At 41.1% G+C, this 20,423-nt stretch overlaps 4 protein-coding genes across 4 annotated transcripts; 1 reads left to right on the top strand and 3 right to left on the bottom strand.

The window, feature by feature from the left end:
- Positions 1–1,802: 1,802 nt before the first annotated feature.
- Positions 1,803–2,778, top strand: MELLADRAFT_103969 (uncharacterized protein; the record flags this gene model as incomplete). Its single annotated transcript, XM_007406866.1, has 5 exons — positions 1,803–1,848; positions 1,918–1,981; positions 2,045–2,372; positions 2,438–2,543; positions 2,603–2,778. 5 exons carry the CDS (start codon positions 1,803–1,805, stop codon positions 2,776–2,778), a joined length of 720 nt encoding a protein of 239 aa, XP_007406928.1.
- A 12,194-nt stretch (positions 2,779–14,972) lies between these two features.
- Positions 14,973–15,970, bottom strand: MELLADRAFT_60980 (uncharacterized protein; the record flags this gene model as incomplete). Its single annotated transcript, XM_007406838.1, has 2 exons — positions 14,973–14,997; positions 15,207–15,970. 2 exons carry the CDS (start codon positions 15,968–15,970, stop codon positions 14,973–14,975), a joined length of 789 nt encoding a protein of 262 aa, XP_007406900.1.
- A 1,468-nt stretch (positions 15,971–17,438) lies between these two features.
- Positions 17,439–18,819, bottom strand: MELLADRAFT_95362 (uncharacterized protein; the record flags this gene model as incomplete). Its single annotated transcript, XM_007406837.1, has 8 exons — positions 17,439–17,590; positions 17,660–17,686; positions 17,760–17,852; positions 17,921–17,992; positions 18,080–18,353; positions 18,423–18,590; positions 18,660–18,728; positions 18,772–18,819. 8 exons carry the CDS (start codon positions 18,817–18,819, stop codon positions 17,439–17,441), a joined length of 903 nt encoding a protein of 300 aa, XP_007406899.1.
- A 295-nt stretch (positions 18,820–19,114) lies between these two features.
- MELLADRAFT_95361 (uncharacterized protein) lies at positions 19,115–19,760 on the bottom strand (the record flags this gene model as incomplete). The annotated part of the gene is made up of 4 exons (XM_007406836.1): positions 19,115–19,138; positions 19,188–19,435; positions 19,495–19,560; positions 19,628–19,760. 4 exons carry the CDS (start codon positions 19,758–19,760, stop codon positions 19,115–19,117), a joined length of 471 nt encoding a protein of 156 aa, XP_007406898.1.
- Positions 19,761–20,423: the final 663 nt, after the last annotated feature.

Genomic DNA, 20,423 nt, shown 5'->3' with positions numbered 1-20,423 from the left:
AAACAGGGCGAACCCTCGAGGATCCATACCTCATTTACTATCGACTGTTGGTTGTTAGAAGTCTTGAAGTGTCCAGACTCCAGAGCAGACATCATAGGGCATCATTCATATTCATGGATCGGTCTGGTGTCGTATGTTTTGCGTACCACTCAAGGTCCAACATCACAGAGTCTTTGCTAGCAGTCAAGCAGGCCCGAAATTCGAGAGCGTGCAAATTTGTGTGTTTGACTACCAAGTTTCTTGCGTCATAAACCTCTCTACTTTCTTCGCGGCATTGGATGTCGGAATTGACTTCAAAAGTGTCCTAAGTGCTATTTGGGGTACCATGATATATCAATTTTTTCCTCATTTGACTCCACACACAAAATACTGCCTCAGTTGCATCGCGGGGTGCAAAGACATGTGTGGTCAAATCAAACTCACGCGCACCTATTTGGAGGGCAAATGTCAATGAGCAAGACGATAACGAAGGCAAAATCACTGCCGATCTCATCGAAGATCGGGACATGCATCTTGTCCCACATCATACATGAAGAACCCTGAAATCTGGAAAATGACATTGAATCAAATCTATCATGTTGTTTTGTCATATTTACATGAGCGGATGGGAGGCATTTATTGATTAGACCTCAAGTCTCAAGTCTCAAGCTTGGCATACAAAAAGCCCGTCATCTATTTTGGTGTTTGGTTTTCGGCAACGCTTCGCTTCACCTTGATCGAACTGCATCAACACTCAGAAAATCATCGTCAAATGTATGTAAGAAGAAAACGCAACTTGTTCAGAGAAGCCAAGCTTCGGAGTGACCACAGATTACACGCTGGTATTAGGATAGGTAGATGGGGGAGCCTTCACTTTTTCAAGAATTCAAGGTGAATACTACACGACCTGATCTGGTGAGTTTGTATATATAATTTTGGGGACCTCGTCCAATACATGCATGGTGCAATTATCAACTCAGAGATCGATTCATCGGTACAACTACAAATGAGATGCCTGTATCTCCAACAGGCTTTGAGGTGGGGGTTGAGGGCTGCCGATTTCGGATTTCAGGCTCGAGGTTTGGATGGGTGAGGTGGAGACATGCAAACGCCACAAATTCAAAGGATCGTATGTATTCGGTGGAAATTCGCCCATGTGCCTGAGGTTCTACCGGCTTCCAAGATTTTTGCGATTTTTGCGGTAGCTGGCGCCAGCGATCAGACCAGGTATGTTCTTTAATAAACAAACGTATATCAATCCCCGAGGCCGACGTCGTTGACCACTGCACCCGGTCTCATACAGATTGCATTCGTGGCGCCCACCTTTACGTTAGATGAACGGGAGCACGTATTGCATCACAATTAGCATTCGTAGATGATACGGCTGAAGTGATCAAGACGTAAGAATTTCTGTGGAAGGATGAACGGGCTTGAATTCTTACTTGAAATTCAATTTGCCTCATCGTTGAAATCCAATAGAGATGCGGATTTTGAGGCTTTACCTAGAAAGAACATGGCCTTCCAAATTCTGCACAACACTCTCAGATAGGACGCGTGGCGGATTAGTACTAAAGTGAGCACCCTGATACACCACGGGCCAGTCAGTCATTCCACTTTCCCGCTCGCCGCTCGCCATTAATAACAAGTATCTTCACCTCGTCGCACCAGTGCTCTCAGTCCCTCCTTTAATTTGTGTTTTCTTGTCGCCTATTATTTGTCTTCTTCCCTCCATAATTATCACATATTTAAACACTCTACAAAAACACAATCTCCGACCGTTGTCTCGTTAATCTAACAACTTAATATATCCAACTTTTGTCAACATGCTCTTCTCTACACTTTTCACGACTGCCCTCTGTCTAGCCGGCGGTAAGTGAACTACTGCGTTTTGCGTCCGTAGCAGTCTCCCGTAACTAAATCTGCCTCTATTCACTCCAGTGTCTGCTAAGACGCACTCCTTTGCACGGTCGCTCAAACCTACCCGTATGGCTGACCCTTATGCGTACGTCAAGAATTTCTTTCGTGTCTTCAACTCCAAATTGACATTTCGCTTCATCGTCTGTAGGAGCCTCCAAGCTCGTGCGGTCCCTGACAGTCATTCGCCTGCTACCCGGACTGTTATGCCTGCTTCTAACCCGCAATCAAAGAAAACCATCGGCCTCACCCTCAAAATGCATGCTATCCTATCTCAATGCCGTCACAACGTCGCCAAACATGTTGACAAAATCAAGCACCACTGCCGAAAGACCGAGAGCCGTCAAATCATCCTCACCAGTATTATGGTCGAACTCGAGGCAATGCTTGTGATCTTCCACGAAACCGTCACTCAAACCAAAGAATGCTCTCACACCCCAACTCCTTCGCAGACGCCGACCACCACGCCGCGAACAATTGTTTGTTTATATTCCTTCCGGTAGTCTAATTTCCGAATCTGACAACATTGTGTCAATCTCTTTAGAACGACGTCATTGAGATCGTGTTGCAACTCATCATCCTCGTCAAGATTACCATTTTGGAGATGCTAGAATTCATTGACGAGGAGTCTGTGCGTAATCAGTGCGGAGGTGAGTAACCATCACACAGCCTTCCACTTTCATCATACTAACTTGCATAAAAATACCAGATGTTCTTCATCGCCTGACAAGCTCAGTCAGCGAGATCATTGTTGCAGTCAACGTGAACGTTCAGGGTTCAGTAACCATCTTATCTCAGATCGGAGCTCACGCCTTGAAGTCCGTTCAATCATTTGGTTTCGGGTTCGAAGCCATCCTCGAGGTCGTTCAGACCTATTCATCTTAAGCCACGAGAGTAATTTTTGCAGCTTAAAGCATAACTCCATCGCATGTAATATTCATGCTCATTACTGCATGTGGAATGCCCAATCCACGCCACACCTGTCATTCCATCGACATTACTATTTATCCGCTTAGACTATAGTGAAATTGTAACTGTCTTAGTGCCATGATCACTCGACCTGCACACTCTATCTCATTCCTATTTAAACGTGGACAATCATATCTATTTTACTGTGCTTGCTTTTCTTTTCAATTTGGGTTCTGAATTTCATCTCACTAGATACAGTACTCGCTCTTGTACCAAGCTATTTTCGTGTCGTTCAATAGCTCAAGAACGCCGTGCCTCTATTTTGTCTGTCCAATGAATGTTGAGGCGAGCTATTGGGTTGGTTTTGAATTAAATTTTCCGATTTTTCTTATTTCTCCTCATTCTTCCCCAAGTCGAGCGGACAGAACCAGCCAATACTGCGCCCTCTCGCTCTTGCCATGCATCAATTTTTCATTGACATGTGTGAATGAAATGGAAATTGAGAGCGTTCAAAACATGAGCTTCACTAGCCATGTCATGTAGAAAGAATGTTGGAAATTGCCTGTATCCATCGTCGAAATAAGGGGGTCGTTTTGACCATGTCCCGCTGTGAACAGCCAATCAGCTTTTGGAAGCTGTCATTTGGAGCTAGAAGATTGGGGAATGCACTCACAAGTCAAATCCCATCAGCAATTGAATTATCAAGATGATCTAACTTGATAGAGCCTTTCATTGTGAGGCATCAACTTCATGCATGAGCATTGTTATCAATCCCAAGTGGTAACTTGGTCAACTACTCAGCATTGATCAAGGCAAAGCAAGAGGGTCCTGGCATCAGACTAAAAGATGTTGAGGTGGAATATGGGTGTACTCTATAATGAGAACACATTTCTTTAGATCAATAGGAGATGGTAAAGCAATCAGGCAGGTGATTGATGGATCATTCTAGCCTTATGACAGGCATGAGTCATATGTTTTTTCTCCTCTGAAATTTGGCCAGACTCTACCCAAAGGGAAAACACATCTGGTACTGCTTATACAATCTTGATGTGATGACCTATACAGCCAATTGTCAATTCCTGGTGTGTGGCCTCCAAGTGTTAGGTGATGTTGAGTGATTTTTAGAAATTTCCCACTTTCCAAAGACAGTACTCAAAGTAAGTATGCACATGTGCATAGTTTTCAAAACTTGTGAAACATTCTTTTTTTTATGGAGGGGAAAAATCTAAATGTTTATGTTTTGAAAATTATGTGCATGCACATATGGACTTACTTTGTACTGTGATAAATACCACTTTATCCTGCAGGAAAAGTTGTTTGACCTTTGTTTCTAAATGTACTTCCCCACTCATCAAGCTGGAAAGACTTCTTCATGATTCTGGTCTCAACACAAGTTTCATAGCTGTTATTCCAGACTTGGAATACTCTGTATGTGATTTGAAAGGAACCGCCTTGTCAGAAAGTCCAGTATGAGCAGTCATTCAAGGCTTAAACTTGTACAATCTCAAAAGGCCACAATTTGCTCTCTGTTGTAAACACTTCCAATACACTTCATTTGCTACATGTGAAAAACACTTAACAGGACCTAACACTCAAAGGCCTCTCACCAGGAATATGTGATTATACAGCCATGTGTCCCATGCTCAAAACTTTGCTAGAGCTTAAGGTTTTGTTTAGTTAAGAGGGCTACATACAAAGCAAGACGGTGTGGAGCAGATTTTCTCTTGGATGGTAAACTCAAAGCTTCTCTAGGGGCTTACTGTGAATGTGGAAACATGAAAAAGGAAAAACTTACTAATGAACTAAGGGTGTGTTCACTTAAGCAATTTCTGGACAGCAATTGCATTCTGTAAATTTTAAAACGAACCACACTCCACCAAACCAGCACTTTAAGGGCGTGTTCACTTAAGCAATTTCTGGTGAGAAATCACATTCTGCAAAATTTAAAGTGTCTATTTGGTGGTGTATGTTTCATTTTTGCATTAAAAATTTTACATAATGTGATTTCTGGTCAGAAATTCCTTAAGTGAACGCACCCTAAATACTTCAGAATGCAATTTCTGACCAGGAATTGCTTAAGTGAACATGCCCTAACTGAAAGCTTCAAAATTAGGAAGTACATGTTTGGGCAAAATCCCCCAGGGTGAATGCCAAGGGGTGATATCTTTACCACAATAATAACAACACCCTATGGGGCAGAAACAGAAACAAATGACTAAAATAAAAGCAAAGATAAAAAATGTTCAGCACAGTATAAAATAAATTTATAACATAAGGCAAATCTGAAAAATCAAAGATTCTATCAACAAAATGATAACAAAATATAAATCAACCAAAACAACCACAAAAATAATACCATTTTTCATTCAACTTTTTTTTCAAAGAAAAGATATTACATAAAATGAAATCACTACATTTAGCAAGGAGGGTGGTTGGGACACAAAAAAGTGATAAGATAAAGTGATAAGAGCATCTCCAATGCGGACCTGTTCTGTAAACCAAATACAGACCCAAAAAAAATTGCTGGAAAAATTATGACAGCTGTATTTCATTTTCAGCTTTGTTGCATCCAGCGCGCACATGAGGTATAAGTTTTTGAGTTGCTTTGAGCTGCCCAAGTTGCCAAACCCTCACCCAATTGAGCCACCAAATAGCCATCAATTGGCTGGACAACAAGAGGATAGGACACATGTGGTGACTTTATCACCACATGTGCTAAATGCCTGTCCAATACTGGGCCAATGTAGCTTGCTGTAAAAGTTCAGTTGGTACTCCATATTTGGAGTACCAACTGTGTGAAAGGCATTTTGCTGGAAATTCAAACTCACACACATGGTAAGCTGTCAACTATTCAGACCCCGCTGGATGGCCGTTTTGTGACCAAGGTTGGTAGACGTAACATACAGCTTACATGTGCGTCCGATTTGTTACGTTCGCACCCTGCGTTGGAGATGCTCTAACTAGCTGAAATGAAATATCTGGATGAAGGTGAACTCAATGGGATAAAATTTGACTTGGTGGTAAAGAGCTGGTGGCCAACAGCTATGAGCTCATTGAAGTCAACTAGATAGAACTGTAAAGTATCCAACAAGGTCAGTACTGTCAAACAAATAAGTCCAAATTTATCCCTGTTCCCCTTTGTTAATAATACTAAGTTACCAATCACAAGGCTTTGTACGTTTTAGTAGGGGAAAACTGGCACATAAAAGACTTTCACCACAGAAGACTTTTTCAGATTCTTCCTGACAAAATTGAAGTCCTGCTTCTTCCCTGACAACTTGAGCCATTTTCAGGATTTTATTGATGATCAACAAGCTTAACTTTGATTTTCAAACATCTAGAGCAGGACACAATTTCACACAAATGACACATTTGTATGTAAAGATTCAAAAGACACAATTTGGACAACAATGAAAGTTTGAGAATGGCTTACAGCCGTTCCAAGAATTATCGGCAGATTTTGGGCAAAACCCTGTAAGTTTGGCAAAAACCCAAACGGACAAAACTCAAGATAAAACTAGATTTTGCAAATCTAGATTTGACGTCATTTGTGAGAGAACGTCAAGATTCATTGACAGTTCTCTTTGGATATCCATAGTATCCCTTTCCGAGGTTGCCACATGTTCTTTTGACATATTCTTTTCTCATCCGGATGTTTTCCTCATTTTCCAATCATTTGCCCCCATTTCTCTCTGATTTTTTTTTCTAATTCCTTCGAATTTTTCCCCCAATCATCCATCATCCACATTGTATCCATCCAATCCTACTATCCACATCGTATTAATCCTTGACAATTCAGTCAGTTCGTTTTCTATCTACCCTACTACTGGCTCAACACCTTACTCACCCACCACTTTTGCTTTTAGGGATGCCCGTCAATCTCTACAGTGCCGATATCAAGGTAGTTGTCGTGCGCATGGTGTTGCGTGGTTTGCGCTTCCAAGAGATTGTTCGATCCCTTGGGGTTGATGTCTCCCTCACCTCTGTTCGACGATGGTTCGAGCTCTATCGAACCACCCGTGCTGTTATCACCAATCCCCTTGACCACATGCGGCGTGGTCAACCAACCTCGTTAGGTGCGGCTCAACGCGAATTCATCCTTGAATCTCTTTGTCACGATCCGACCTTGTACCTTGACGAGCTTCAAGAACGAATCCAAAATGCTCATGGGGTCCAAGTCTCTATTCAAACACTTTCAAACGAGCTCCGAGACCGCCTTCTCTGGACTCGAAAGAAGGCTCACACTGTGAATCCGAATCAATCTGCGGAGGCTCGAGGTGCCTACATTGCGGCCGTCCACAACATCGACCCCCGGTGCTTGGTTTTCACAGGTACGCATTTCCCATTGGCATCTGTTTTAACTGTCTTGTTACTTACTGATAACTGCGCTGTCTCACATCATTCTAGACGAGACTGCTCTGAGCAAAAGAAGGCTTTATCGCGAGTTTGCCCGAGCGCCCGTTGGGGAACGTACAGTCAGACTCCAAAGACCTACTCGAGCGACTCGCTGGTCCGTTTTGCCGGCGATATCGCTTGATGGGATTCTCGCCGTTCAGACCAGAAAGGGCGGTTACTCGAGGCTCGATTTTGAGGACTTTTTGGAAAACCATTTGGTAAATTGGTTTCCCTACCTATAATTTCTCAAGTTGATTACGAGACTAACACTGTGACTTGCAGTTACCGGCGATGAACCCGTGGCCTCAACGCAACAGCGTCCTAGTCATGGACAACGCTCCAATACATCATGGAGGAAATGTGGCACCCCTCTGTGCGGCACGTTGTGGTGATCAATTTATGGGATCAATTAAAAAATTCACAATTACCAGTTTACCAGTTTATTAGCAGGATTCAGCAGGAAAGAAAATTCGAAATGGAGGTTTTTGATCAATTGAAGCTCTTGTAGGCTTATGTATTGGTCATTAGGTCAACATTACATTATTTTATTTCACATTATATATTAAGATCATTATAGTTTACTTACAAATTTATTACAAAAAGAAAGAAAGAAAAACATAAGAAAAATTCGAAATTATAGGTATAAAGGTTGGAAAATGGTTTTTAGGTTAGTAAAAATAAAGTTATGGGTATTATGAGGTTAGAATATGAAAGAACAACATTATATGATACTATGAAAATTTTAATCTTCAAGGTTGATAAGTAGAAACAGAAGTTATTAGGAAGAAAGCACTTTTTCGAAGTTGGTAAACAAGAGGTACACGTGTAGTTTGGTTGTGTAATAGTGGTAGTGATGGAATTTAAGGTTGCCAAGAGGATTTTCCGGGATTTTTAAGGCTATAGATGATGATGTAATATTACATGAGCAAGAAAGGCTTAGTAGTAGCTGTGAAAAGTGAAGAAAATGGGTGAAATTCGTGGAAAATGGAGGTTTTCAGCTAATTACATATGTCAAATGACGTCAGAATAGGTTGGTAGATGGCTCATTCAACGCAGAAGAGTGGATTACATAATGTACAAACTTTAAATCATTAGTAACGGAGGTGTGTGTAAAAAGTTATAAGGCAAATAAAGAATTGGTGTGAATCTCGAATTTACAGTCACAAGTCATATGTAACACTAAAAACCTTAACTTCACAACTCAATATCTTACTCATCACTCATCAGAAGTAGGTCATGTAGGTGTCAGAAATGATCAGTAACACGTGGACTACAAGATGCACTTTAGTAATCAAAAATTGGAGCACATCTGAAAAAATTCGTAATCTCAAAAAATTGGTTTTCAGCTAGTTTACAAGGAAAAAATCACCTGTATTCATCATAAGAAGTGCTGTACATCATATTATTGCGTCATTGATCACTTTTAGCTGTGAAAATTACATCATTTATTAGTAACAAAACCATTACATTGCGTCATCATAGGGTTTTTAGGGAATTTTGGGCGGATTTGATTGGTTTTGAGGCTGTTGACCATTGTAAAAGTTCTAGTACATTGTTATATATACTTTGAGAGGGTTTTGGGACTGTTGTTCCCTTTTTTTTTCTTTATCATTTACGCCATTATTATTTTGTTTATCATCATAAACTTATTTTAATAGTACCTGTTCACTTAAATACGCCCTTTATTACAGTTATAAAGAGAAATTTACTTTAGTTTTATAGTCATAAAGACTTATTGGGAATAATATCAATCAGATATTGCTTATTTTTTTTCAGTTATCAATTGGGAATAACACTATAGCAGTGTTGATAGTAATACAAAGTGTGCTTTTGAAGTTAAAATTACGTGTGAAGTTATATTTCTCTGGTGCCTTATCAGTACTCAATACAACAGAGCTCTTTCTGATTGTGTTGTTTTAGAAGAGCAGTCCTTAGACAACTTCTACTAGTCATTTTATTAGTAGATTATCCTCTTCCAGCTCTGTATAACCCTTGTTGGGTTATAAGTTCTACATATTGGTGACGACTCATCTAACTCCCGGCTTACAGCCCGGACTTTAATCCAATTGAAAAAGGATTTTCACCAATGAAGGCGAGATTAAGAAGAACTCAAGAGATGCAAAACTGTTTGAATGCTGAAGAGGAAGAGGCGAGAATTTTTGTGACATGTATGGAGTTGTTTACTTCTGACTTGTGTGAGTCACTCTTTAAAGGGTGCAGTTATTTATAGTGATTTCATATTGTGTGCGTTGTCTACTTGTTTGAGAATTATTAAAAAGGTTGTTTTGTTTGCCAAGTGGATTCAACTTTTCCAATCTTATTGAACCTTAGAGTGCAGTTTCGTTATCATCTTGTGGTCCCTTGATTAGTGTAATCTTCCAACTTGTGTTCGCATGCCTTTTTGTGTCTTCAATTTAGTAATATTGAAAGCCTCTATTTGCAAATCCTTCAAGTCGCATGCCCTCATGACCGAGACGCTCCTTTAATTGAGACATCAAGTGAGACTTTTCTGTCGGATCAGTAATCGACTTTTGATTTGAAAAGTTCTCTATAAATGAGTCATGTTCACGCAAATAGGAACAAGACCCAGTGACAAGTTTAAATAGTTATGGAAACTGAAATTTCCATAACTTAGTCTCTATGGAAAACACGATTCCATGTTTTACTCACTCACATCAAAAGATAGGAGTGAGTGAAACATGAAATCTTTTCAAAAGTCATCCTTTTTATTCATCATTGAAGGTCACTTTGGCCACGATGAATATAATGGTGAACTATATGTGATGGCACATATGCAATGGTTCTCAAGATCTCTCAATTGGGCGCGAGAAGATGTTTGAACACTACGTGAGGACAGGATACGTTTGTGGTACTATTTCATTTCTAGCGGATGGGATACAACTTATTCTTTGCTTGGTCAAGGTTAAACGGGCTGATGAATTACAAGCTGCAAATCAATAGAACACTAAGAAAGACACAAAGGGAAGGGGGGATATTGGAAATGGGGAATTGAATATCATATCACAGTGGTGACAAAAATTGAGTGAGGAACATCAAGTGAAATCGAATAGCCAAAAGATCAATTGCTGTGTGTACACACGAGAGGAAGATGATGGTATGTCAGTACTATGAAAGCCAAACAGTGATGATCAACAAGGAAAATTGCAACATACTTGGAAATTTGGCTTATCTCGACGATTTGATTCATTTGGCCTCTTCTTTGACTTCTGTGTGGACAGACACAAAGAGAGATCATGGTCAGTAGGGTAATGGAAACACGGTGAAGACCAGGAAGTGTAACATACCTGCCTTTTGCGCAAGGCTACGTTCCTCAGCCTTATGCAACATTATAAAGTTTCTCGAAGTTGAAGGTCTCGAGATTCCAAAAGAATCTTGAGCTGACGTCTCTGCTTGAAAACGCTACAGTAAAGAAAGAACACTGAGGGCACAGGTTCCAAATCAGACTACAGCGTTTTCGCTAGTCAGACTTCGAGAACAAGAACAGACAAACCTGAGGGCACAGGTTCCAAATCAGACTACAGCGTTTTTGCTAGTCAGACTTCGAGAACAAGAACAGACAAACCTGTGTGCTTGTCAGGAAATGAGAGAGCGCGCGTAAAGGTTAATAGAAGATAAAATAAACAGTTTTGATTCTTTTCGACACGACACTAACCTGAGGGCACAGGTTCCAAATCAGACTACAGCGTTTTCGCTAGTCAGACTTCGAGAACAAGAACAGACAAACCTAACAACATAAAAAGGATATAGTGTGAGATAAAGAGAACTATCAGAAAAGAGATTTTGATAAGTTATAAAAGAGTCTCTACCTGCGTGCTCGTCAGGAAATGAGAGAGCGCGCGTAAAGGTTAATAGAAGATAAAATAAACAGTTTCTACAATGGCAGCAATGAGATTAGTAAGGACACATAGTCTTAAAAGTGATGTATAATGAAATTGAGGAAAGACTCACTGATTCTTTTCGACACGAAAAGAATCAGAAAAAGAGACAAAGAGAAATTACAAAAGAGACCAGTTAACCCCCAAATAATTCCATCACCCCTTTGATTCCAACTTCCATAATTTACCCCTTTATTCATCTCAGTAATACCCACTAACAAACACACTACTCGTACCCACTGCACATCAGTCACTGCATTCTTCTAAACCTCCTCAATTACCAAAATAGGGAAAATGTATCTTTGACTACATAATCAAGATAGTATCTTAACACACCCCCTCAAAGAGCATTATCCCAAAAACCTTAAACCCAAACCTTTTCTGAGAATTGAAAATTGTTCCTTTGGAAGTTGTTTAGTTAAGAGATCAGCCACCATTAAGTGAGTTGGACAATGTTTTAAAACCAGATCACCTTTCTTGACCACCTCACGAATCCAGTGATAATGAATTTCAATGTGTTTAGTTCTTGCATGAAAAATTGATTTAGAAGTCAAATGAATTGCCCCCAAGTTATCACTTTGAAGCACCGTAGGATTAGGATCACTAAAGCCAAACCGTTCCATCATGTTTCTCAACCACAACAGCTCTTGACCAGCTTCAGTAATAGCTCTGTACTCAGCTTCCGTCGATGACAAGGCCACTGTAGGTTGAAGACGACTTCTCCAGGATATAGGACCGCCGGCAAGCACAAATACATAACCTGTTGTGGATCTTCGGGTGTTCACGTCTCCGGCCCAGTCAGCATCACAATGAGAAACAGGACATTGAAAACTCCGTTGACCGGCAACCACTTTTGGTGCATTTCCAGAGTACACAATGCCAATGTTGATAGTATGACATAAGTATCGAAGTACATGCATGGCTGAATCCCAATGAAGCTTGTTGGGAGTTTCAAGATGTTGTGAAAGAACACCAACAGCATGAGCCATGTCAGGACGCGTACACTGAGCTAGGTACATCAAAGATCCAACCACACTTCTGTATGGAAGTTTGGTCTTGGCGAATTCGGCCGCTTCTTCTTCAGTTGATTTTAAGATTTTGACGTTAGGAGAAAGCGGTGTAATTGCTGGTTTTGAATCGGTCATGTTGAATCTTTTGAGAACAGTTAACGCATATTGTTGTTGACTCATTGAGTAAGTAAAATTATCAATTCTTTGAATTTGAATACCAACTACAGTATGAGCTATACCCAAATCTTCCATTTCCCATTTAGCAGCAATTTGAGTTTTGAATGTTGAAATATCATTGCCTGTAATGGCTAAGTCGTCGACATGAACATAAACAGCAGTGAATAATTTACCAACTGAGCGAATATAGATGCAGTGATCAATTTCACACTGGTAAAAACCGATTTCAATGAGGAACTCTTCAACATTGTCTTGCCAGATTTTCGGAGATTGTTTAAATCCATAGAGTGATCTCTTCATTCTCCACACTTTTCCTACAGTTGACGCAGTCCGATACCCTTCAGGTATTTCAACATACAATTCCTCTTCTAGAATACCGTTAAGGAAAGCGGTCACAGCGTCCATTTGATGAACCTCCCAACCATTTATTGAGGCAATGGCTATCAGAATTCGTAAAGAGCCTGGTTTCCCGGTTGGTGCGAAAGTTTCACCGTAATCTTGACCCGGTATCTGAGTATTACCCATTGCAACAAATCGAGCTTTATACTTGATGCTTCCATCCACCAACGGCTTCTTTCTGAACACCCACAGACCCCTGATTACGTTATGATCCTTAGGTCTAAGGACTAGCTCCCAGACCTCCTTTTTCTTGAGAGAGTTAAACTCTTTGTCGCAGGCGGCCTTCCACAAATCAGCCTCAGATGAAGCCATTGCCCGTTTGTATGACTTTGGATCAGGAGTTGAATGTATGGACACCATGTTACACTCCACAGGAAGACAGGAAAAGAAAGATCCTGTAACAAAATCATCCTCAAATTCAGCACCTGAACACATTCCACTAAGTGAATCGTGAATCTTCTTTGAAGCTCGGTTTGAACGACGAGGTGCATCTTCTGCCTGTTTCCCACTCGGATTGATTATTGAAGAAGGAACAGGCTGATCTGAAATATGAGAGTTGTCGTTAAAAGTTGGAGCTAAAGAGACTGGCTCATTGACGACATCATCTTCATCGTCAAAGAAGAGTACTTTGACTGAGCGTCTGTCCTGTTCAACTGGAACACTTGTAGAAGATGCCGGTAGAGATTTGAATGGAAAAATATCTTTGTTGAAAGTTGCGTGATGCGTGATATACACCTTTCTAGAGGACAGGTCAAAGATTTGATAATTGAAATTGTCACTTTCAAATCCCACCAACACACCCTCAGAGCTGACTGGTGAAAACTTTGATTCGCGAAGTTCCTTTCGAATTAGACCAAACGCTTGGCATCCAAAAACACGTATATGATTAACCGACGGTTTCCGAAAATACCACATTTCGAATGGAGTTTTACCCCCTTCAAGAGCAGCAGTGACACAACGATTTGTTAAGAACACAGCTGCACTACAAGCATAGTACCAAAAACGAATTGGCATAGCAGATTCAAGCATTAACGAACGTGCCCTGGTATTTACGATTCACATACCACGTTCGGAAACCCCATTCTCCTCAGGAGCGTAGCCTGAGGTCAGATGAAGAACAACTCCAAGCTCCTTAAGTTTAGGACCAAGTAGATTGTTCAAAAATTCACTACCACGATCAAGTGTGAATTGTTTCAAAGAACATCCTGTCTGCCTTTCGGCAACGGCTATGTAGGCCATGAAAGCATCGTACACTTCTTCTTTGGTCTTATCATTTAGAGGATAGATGTGTCGGAATGCAGAGTAGTCATCACAAAATAGAATAAAATATTTTTCATTGTTCACACCAGTGGTTCGAATAATACCACTTAAATCCACATGCACATTTTCAAGGAAAGTTCGGGCACGAGGCCTGGTTTTATTGTGAGGAAGTTTTGTATTTTTAGATAAGGAACAAATTTCACAGTTTAAATCTTCCTCCAAGTACTCAAATTCCTCCACACTATCGAGTTTGGCCATTAGTTTCAGGTATTTATTGCTTACATGCCCTAATCGTCGGTGTTGAAGTGATGAGGATATCTCAGTGACTGAAGATGAGATTGATGACGAATGTGATCCACTCACGGGTTCGAGTAAGATAAACATGAGATTGTTGTCTGAAATGAACCCATTGAAAATAGCTAAGTCATTCAAAACTAATGAGAAATTCTTGCTATCGTGGAAAATTTCTCGTACTCCTTGCTTCTTCAGTAATCCTCCGGCGACGAGGTTTCTTGACAGTTCCGGAACGTACAGACAGTTTTTGAGTTCGAAGACAGAATCGTCACCTGCCAAGAGTTTTGTGATACCACGACTGTGAACCGCTAAAGAAATATCGCCACCAGCCAGCTTAAGGCGTTTACTTGCATCATCAAACTTAGTCAAAGAGGTTTGATCAAAAAACTTGATGTCCTTGAACATATGGTGAGTTGCACCTGTATCATGTAGAGCCCAGTCTCTTGAAGATGAGAGAGCGGCGGAAACAGACGCGCTAATGACAGGATCTTCGTCGAATTCGGACGGCGATGCAGTCGCTTCAGGATTTTCAAGTTCGGAAACGTCGTCTTCAATGAATTCAACATTAAGCGACAGAAAAGCCATGCTGGCCGAAGCAGTATTCACGCTTGAATCGAAGACTTTCTTCACACCTCTGACTGATGGTGATGATTGAGAAGTTGGAGCTGACGAAGATGAACTACCACCCCCTGATTTTCCGCGAATTTTGGCCAAGAAAGCAAGTCGCTTGTCTGCGTTTTCAGGTTTCGACCAACAGTTTTTCGCTAGATGGGGTCCAAAGCATTCATCCGGAGTACATTCACCAGACGTCTTCTTTCCAGGGCGAACCAATACCACATTGACTGCATGGACTTCGCGAATGGCCGCACAAGTCCAACCATGTCTTTCTTCGTACTTGCGAAGATACAATGCTACGCCTTCCCGAGTCAAAGGAACCACAGTGTTGTGAATGTATTCCTTTGTCTCAATTGACAGTGCGGGAATAGCGCCCAGTAACATTCGCGCCGACTGCGCATCAGACAATTCGCCCTTCAGGCGATAAAATTCACAAATCAAGTTTTCAAATTTATCCACAAAGGATGAGAGAGAATCTGTCTTGATGATTTGACATGAGTACAGAGCGCGAGTAACAGTTTCCAATTTATCTTCGGAGATGCGGTTGTGATATTCCTTAAGAAAATTCCAGCACAAGTATGGATCATAGATCAGTTCGGAAGGATCTTCGGGATCAGTCAGTCGGTTTCGAGTTCTGACTTTATTGACTGAGTCCAAGCGATTTAAGATGTAGGTGGTAAGATTGAATCGCGTCTTTTCTTGCTCTTCAGGAGTGAGAGTTGATTTTTGAAAATCTTTTGTTTTGACATATTGATGAAGCTCCAGAGAACGGAACACCTCCATCAACGACTGACTCCACTCGGTATAGTTTTCATCAGTTAGATCATCTGATACTTTGTATTTACTAAGCGCATTTGTCATAATCTGAGAGTATTTTTGAATAGAGTCACCGAAAACTCGTGAATCAGTATTTTCTGACATTTTGAGATTGAGTATCGAAGACTCGGGGTTATCAGATGGACCAGGTTGATCGTCCAAAGACTTAGGATCTGACAAAGATTGTTTAACCGTTCCAAAGGAATCGGCAGAACTTGAGGTGCTTGAGCCTCCGGTAACAGTTGAGCTATTGTCTTGAGAATCGTCGACAGTTGAGATATCGAAGTTTTCAGAACTAGAACTCATACAAGCAATCGGTCGAAGAGATCGTATTCACTCTTGCTACCATATAAAGTTTCTCGAAGTTGAAGGTCTCGAGATTCCAAAAGAATCTTGAGCTGACGTCTCTGCTTGAAAACGCTACAGTAAAGAAAGAACACTGAGGGCACAGGTTCCAAATCAGACTACAGCGTTTTCGCTAGTCAGACTTCGAGAACAAGAACAGACAAACCTGAGGGCACAGGTTCCAAATCAGACTACAGCGTTTTCGCTAGTCAGACTTCGAGAACAAGAACAGACAAACCTGCGTGCTCGTCAGGAAATGAGAGAGCGCGCGTAAAGGTTAATAGAAGATAAAATAAACAGTTTTGATTCTTTTCGACACGACACTAACCTGAGGGCACAGGTTCCAAATCAGACTACAGCGTTTTCGCTAGTCAGACTTCGAGAACAAGAACAGACAAACCTAACAACATAAAAAGGATATAGTGTGAGATAAAGAGAACTATCAGAAAAGAGATTTTGATAAGTTATAAAAGAGTCTCTACCTGCGTGCTCGTCAGGAAATGAGAGAGCGCGCGTAAAGGTTAATAGAAGATAAAATAAACAGTTTCTACAATGGCAGCAATGAGATTAGTAAGGACACATAGTCTTAAAAGTGATGTATAATGAAATTGAGGAAAGACTCACTGATTCTTTTCGACACGAAAAGAATCAGAAAAAGAGACAAAGAGAAATTACAAAAGAGACCAGTTACCCCCAAATAATTCCATCACCCCTTTGATTTCCACTTCCATAATTTACCCCTTTATTCATCGTTTTCGCTAGTCAGACTTCGAGAACAAGAACAGACAAACCTAACAACATAAAAAGGATATAGTGTGAGATAAAGAGAACTATCAGAAAAGAGATTTTGATAAGTTATAAAAGAGTCTCTACCTGCGTGCTCGTCAGGAAATGAGAGAGCGCGCGTAAAGGTTAATAGAAGATAAAATAAACAGTTTCTACAATGGCAGCAATGAGATTAGTAAGGACACATAGTCTTAAAAGTGATGTATAATGAAATTGAGGAAAGACTCACTGATTCTTTTCGACACGAAAAGAATCAGAAAAAGAGACAAAGAGAAATTACAAAAGAGTCCAGTTAACCCCCAAATAATTCCATCACCCCTTTGATTCCAACTTCCATAATTTACCCCTTTATTCATCTCAGTAATACCCACTAACAAACACACTACTCGTACCCACTGCACATCAGTCACTGCATTCTTCTAAACCTCCTCAATTACCAAAATAGGGAAAATGTATCTTTGACTACATAATCAAGATAGTATCTTAACAAACATACGGGTAGCAAGCTCGCGAGGAATACCATACTCTATCAAAACCGCCTCAGTCATCTTTACACTGGGCACAAGGTCAATCCATGACTTGATCCCCAAGTTGAGCAAGATGTTGCGCGTGTGGTTGAAGTTCTTGGTGACACCACACTCCTTCACAAACTGATCAAGGAGGAGCTCGAGCTCCTCATGTGCTCCATGAGGAGCTCGAGCTCATCGTTATCGGCAGCAGACATAACGGCATCGGAGTAGACAGCCTTGTCTTCTTCTAGATAATAGAATCGATCAGGGGGTGGCAAAAAGCCGTCTGATATCAAACGCAGACATCAGACATCAGCAAGATAATGAATGGATTACATTCATGACAAGCACTCACCTGAATTGAGCTCGGTCTTGAATTCTGCTCATTAAAAAGACGCAATACTGGATTAGTTTTTCCGGTAAGTCTTTTCACGAAAAGTTGCAACACGTCTTACCTGGCTCAACCTTAGCCTTCTTGGTGGACGAAGCTTTTCCCGAAAGCTCATTTCGCTTATAGCGTCGGATGGAAGGAGATCCTATTTTGACGCCTTCTGAATAATAATTGGAAACGTCAAAACTAGTTGCAACATTTGGAGGTCAAAAAACACGAGCTTACCAGTTTTCAATTTCAATGGTTTGAGGTCTTCTTCATCGGACGAAGAAATTAAATCGATGTTATTCAATTTTTCTGATGGACGGAAAAGAAAGGCCAAACATGAGAAAAATCGAAAACATCAATTGGAAAACACAATCAAACAACAGTTGTAATGCTTACCAGTCTTCTTATTGCTTGCGGTTGCACGCGAGGAGGGGGAAACCAAGCCATAACCCAAAGTCCGGTATTTACCCTGTTTCTTAGTAGGTGACATTTCAACCTGGCGCTTTTTAGAAGCGCCAACATTAGTAACACGATGTATCTTAAGAGATGGAAAACACAGTTTCAACCGGTCTTTCAACTTTAAACCCGGATGTAAGACTCGGGTTTTTGCTATTTCGGATTTGAACTCGCTGGAATTGGGAGGCATGTGTTTGTTCGCCTCAGAACGCTCCTGGTTTCATGCAAAGGTAGCATACGTTTTAGAATGATAACATTAGAAATAAACTATTAAAAGACTTACGATTGCTTGGGCCCAAATAAAGGCACAAGCCAGGGTGAAGCAATAGTGAAAGTTAGGATCCCATGGAGCTACCATAACCACTCCATCGCCGCCGGCGTTGCCCGATTCAGCGTACATGTGGAACAATTCAGCTGTCAACTTGTGCAAAGCCACTAGTTTTTCAGAGGCCTGCAAGTCGGATTCCAAATCAGAGTCAGTTTGTAACGGCTCGCATGAAAGTCAGGAAAAGCTACATACTTGCAAACGCTCGTTAGATTTGGCAAGGTCAAGTTCCAAAGCCAAAGGGCCGTTGGCAGATGCGATCAGCTGTTTTGCAGCAGAGGCCTAAGTGGAGCGAGTAGAAACATACAAATAAAGATAAAAAAACAACGTTAAAAAACCAGAAAAAAACTTGCATCAAGAAGTTGGATAGAAACGAAACAAGTCCAAAAAACTTACCTGGGCCTTCTTCTTGGCAGCCACCTTGGAGCTTTCGGTATGAATTAAAAGGGATGCCCGGCGAGTTCGCGACTTGGTGACACCGTTGACAAAGTTGAAAAACTGGAGCGGGTCACCCAGCACAAAGGCCGGAGAAGTTCGGCCAACGGAGGCCTTCCAAGTGAGATTGGATGCCACGTCCGAATGGAGGACCATTTGATGCATACCGGGCGCATAGCGCTCGCACAACTCGGCGCACATCACCTTGAATTGATTCAAGGAGACACCAACCAGGCAAGCTCGTAACTCATGAATGGCACCCTCGTTGAAGACCTTAGAATCAATGACGTTGATCGTAGTTCCAACTGAGCGGCGGCCAGTAGATGGTTTGGTCGAAGTCGAGTTGGTGGAATTGTCTGGGTTGGTGAGCACGACCTCGTTCTCAGTGTGTATCTTAAACAACACTTGAACAACAACCTCGTGAGCGCAATTAAATTGATCACGCTCAGAGGTCCCAGGACGATGCAATGGTCCCATATCAACAAGATGGGCAGGGGCATCCGCACCCATGAGATGAGGGGTGGGTGGCTCAAAGACTGAAACTCAAATGATAGTCAGTGCTATGATAACATTTGATATGTGGAAAAAAACTTACAAGCGTTCATCCAACCAGTTGCGGCGGCATCATCACCGGTGGTGATAGTGGCAGAGGCTTCAAGTGCTGAAGGCCAAAATTAATCAATCAGTTGGTTATCCGAATCAGCAAGATCAGCAAAATGGTCACCTACGTTCTTCACCCAAGGCATCATTCACGCTTGGACGTGGAGCAGTCTCCTCGGTAACCACGGACGCTACGATATTGGCCTCATTTTGCGAGGACACAGCAGACAAGTTTGAAATCAACAAGTTGGAGTTGGACATGGTGGTTCTATATATTGAAAAACAAGAATAAAAAAAAGAATTATAATATCAGTTATCCAAAAGAAAAAAGCCGCCATATACATATGAAATATGAAATAAACAAGGGGACAGACTGATATCTAAGGTCTCAAAAAATGATTGCTGGAGCAGTCAATAAATCTTGGGGGAGATTTTGAGTGAAAAGTATTCAAGATGGAAGCGGTTATCAATAAGCTGATGAAGAAAAAAGTGATGCTCTGTTGGAACACCAGTGAGGTTTTATAGGCGTTGGATCCCAAGATTGGCCGGCCAGAAAGAAAACGAGGTTCTTCTTGCGTAGTTGACCAAAGTTTGTATCCGCGCAAAAAGAATGAATCGAATGATTTGGGGTCTTCTTGAAATGGTTCTTTGGTATGATTGAAAGTGACGACTCACTTTGACTAGACAAATGGAGTTTTTCAAATGGAATCTTCGAAAATTCAATAAATGTCAGGATCAAGGAATTTGGGGTCTTCTTTGAAACGAATCTTTGGTTAGTACGAAAGAAAGTGACGACTCACTTTGACTAGACGAATGGAGTTTTTCAAATGGAATCTTCAAACACTCAATAAATGTCAGTATCAAGGAATTTGGGGTCTTCTTTGAAATGAATCTTTGGTACGAATGAAAGTGACGACTCACTGT

The sequence above is a fragment of the Melampsora larici-populina genome, assembly GCF_000204055.1.
Source record: "Melampsora larici-populina 98AG31 unplaced genomic scaffold MELLAscaffold_7, whole genome shotgun sequence".
NCBI lineage: Eukaryota > Fungi > Basidiomycota > Pucciniomycetes > Pucciniales > Melampsoraceae > Melampsora > Melampsora laricis-populina.
This window is presented reverse-complemented; position numbering and strand designations above follow the sequence as displayed.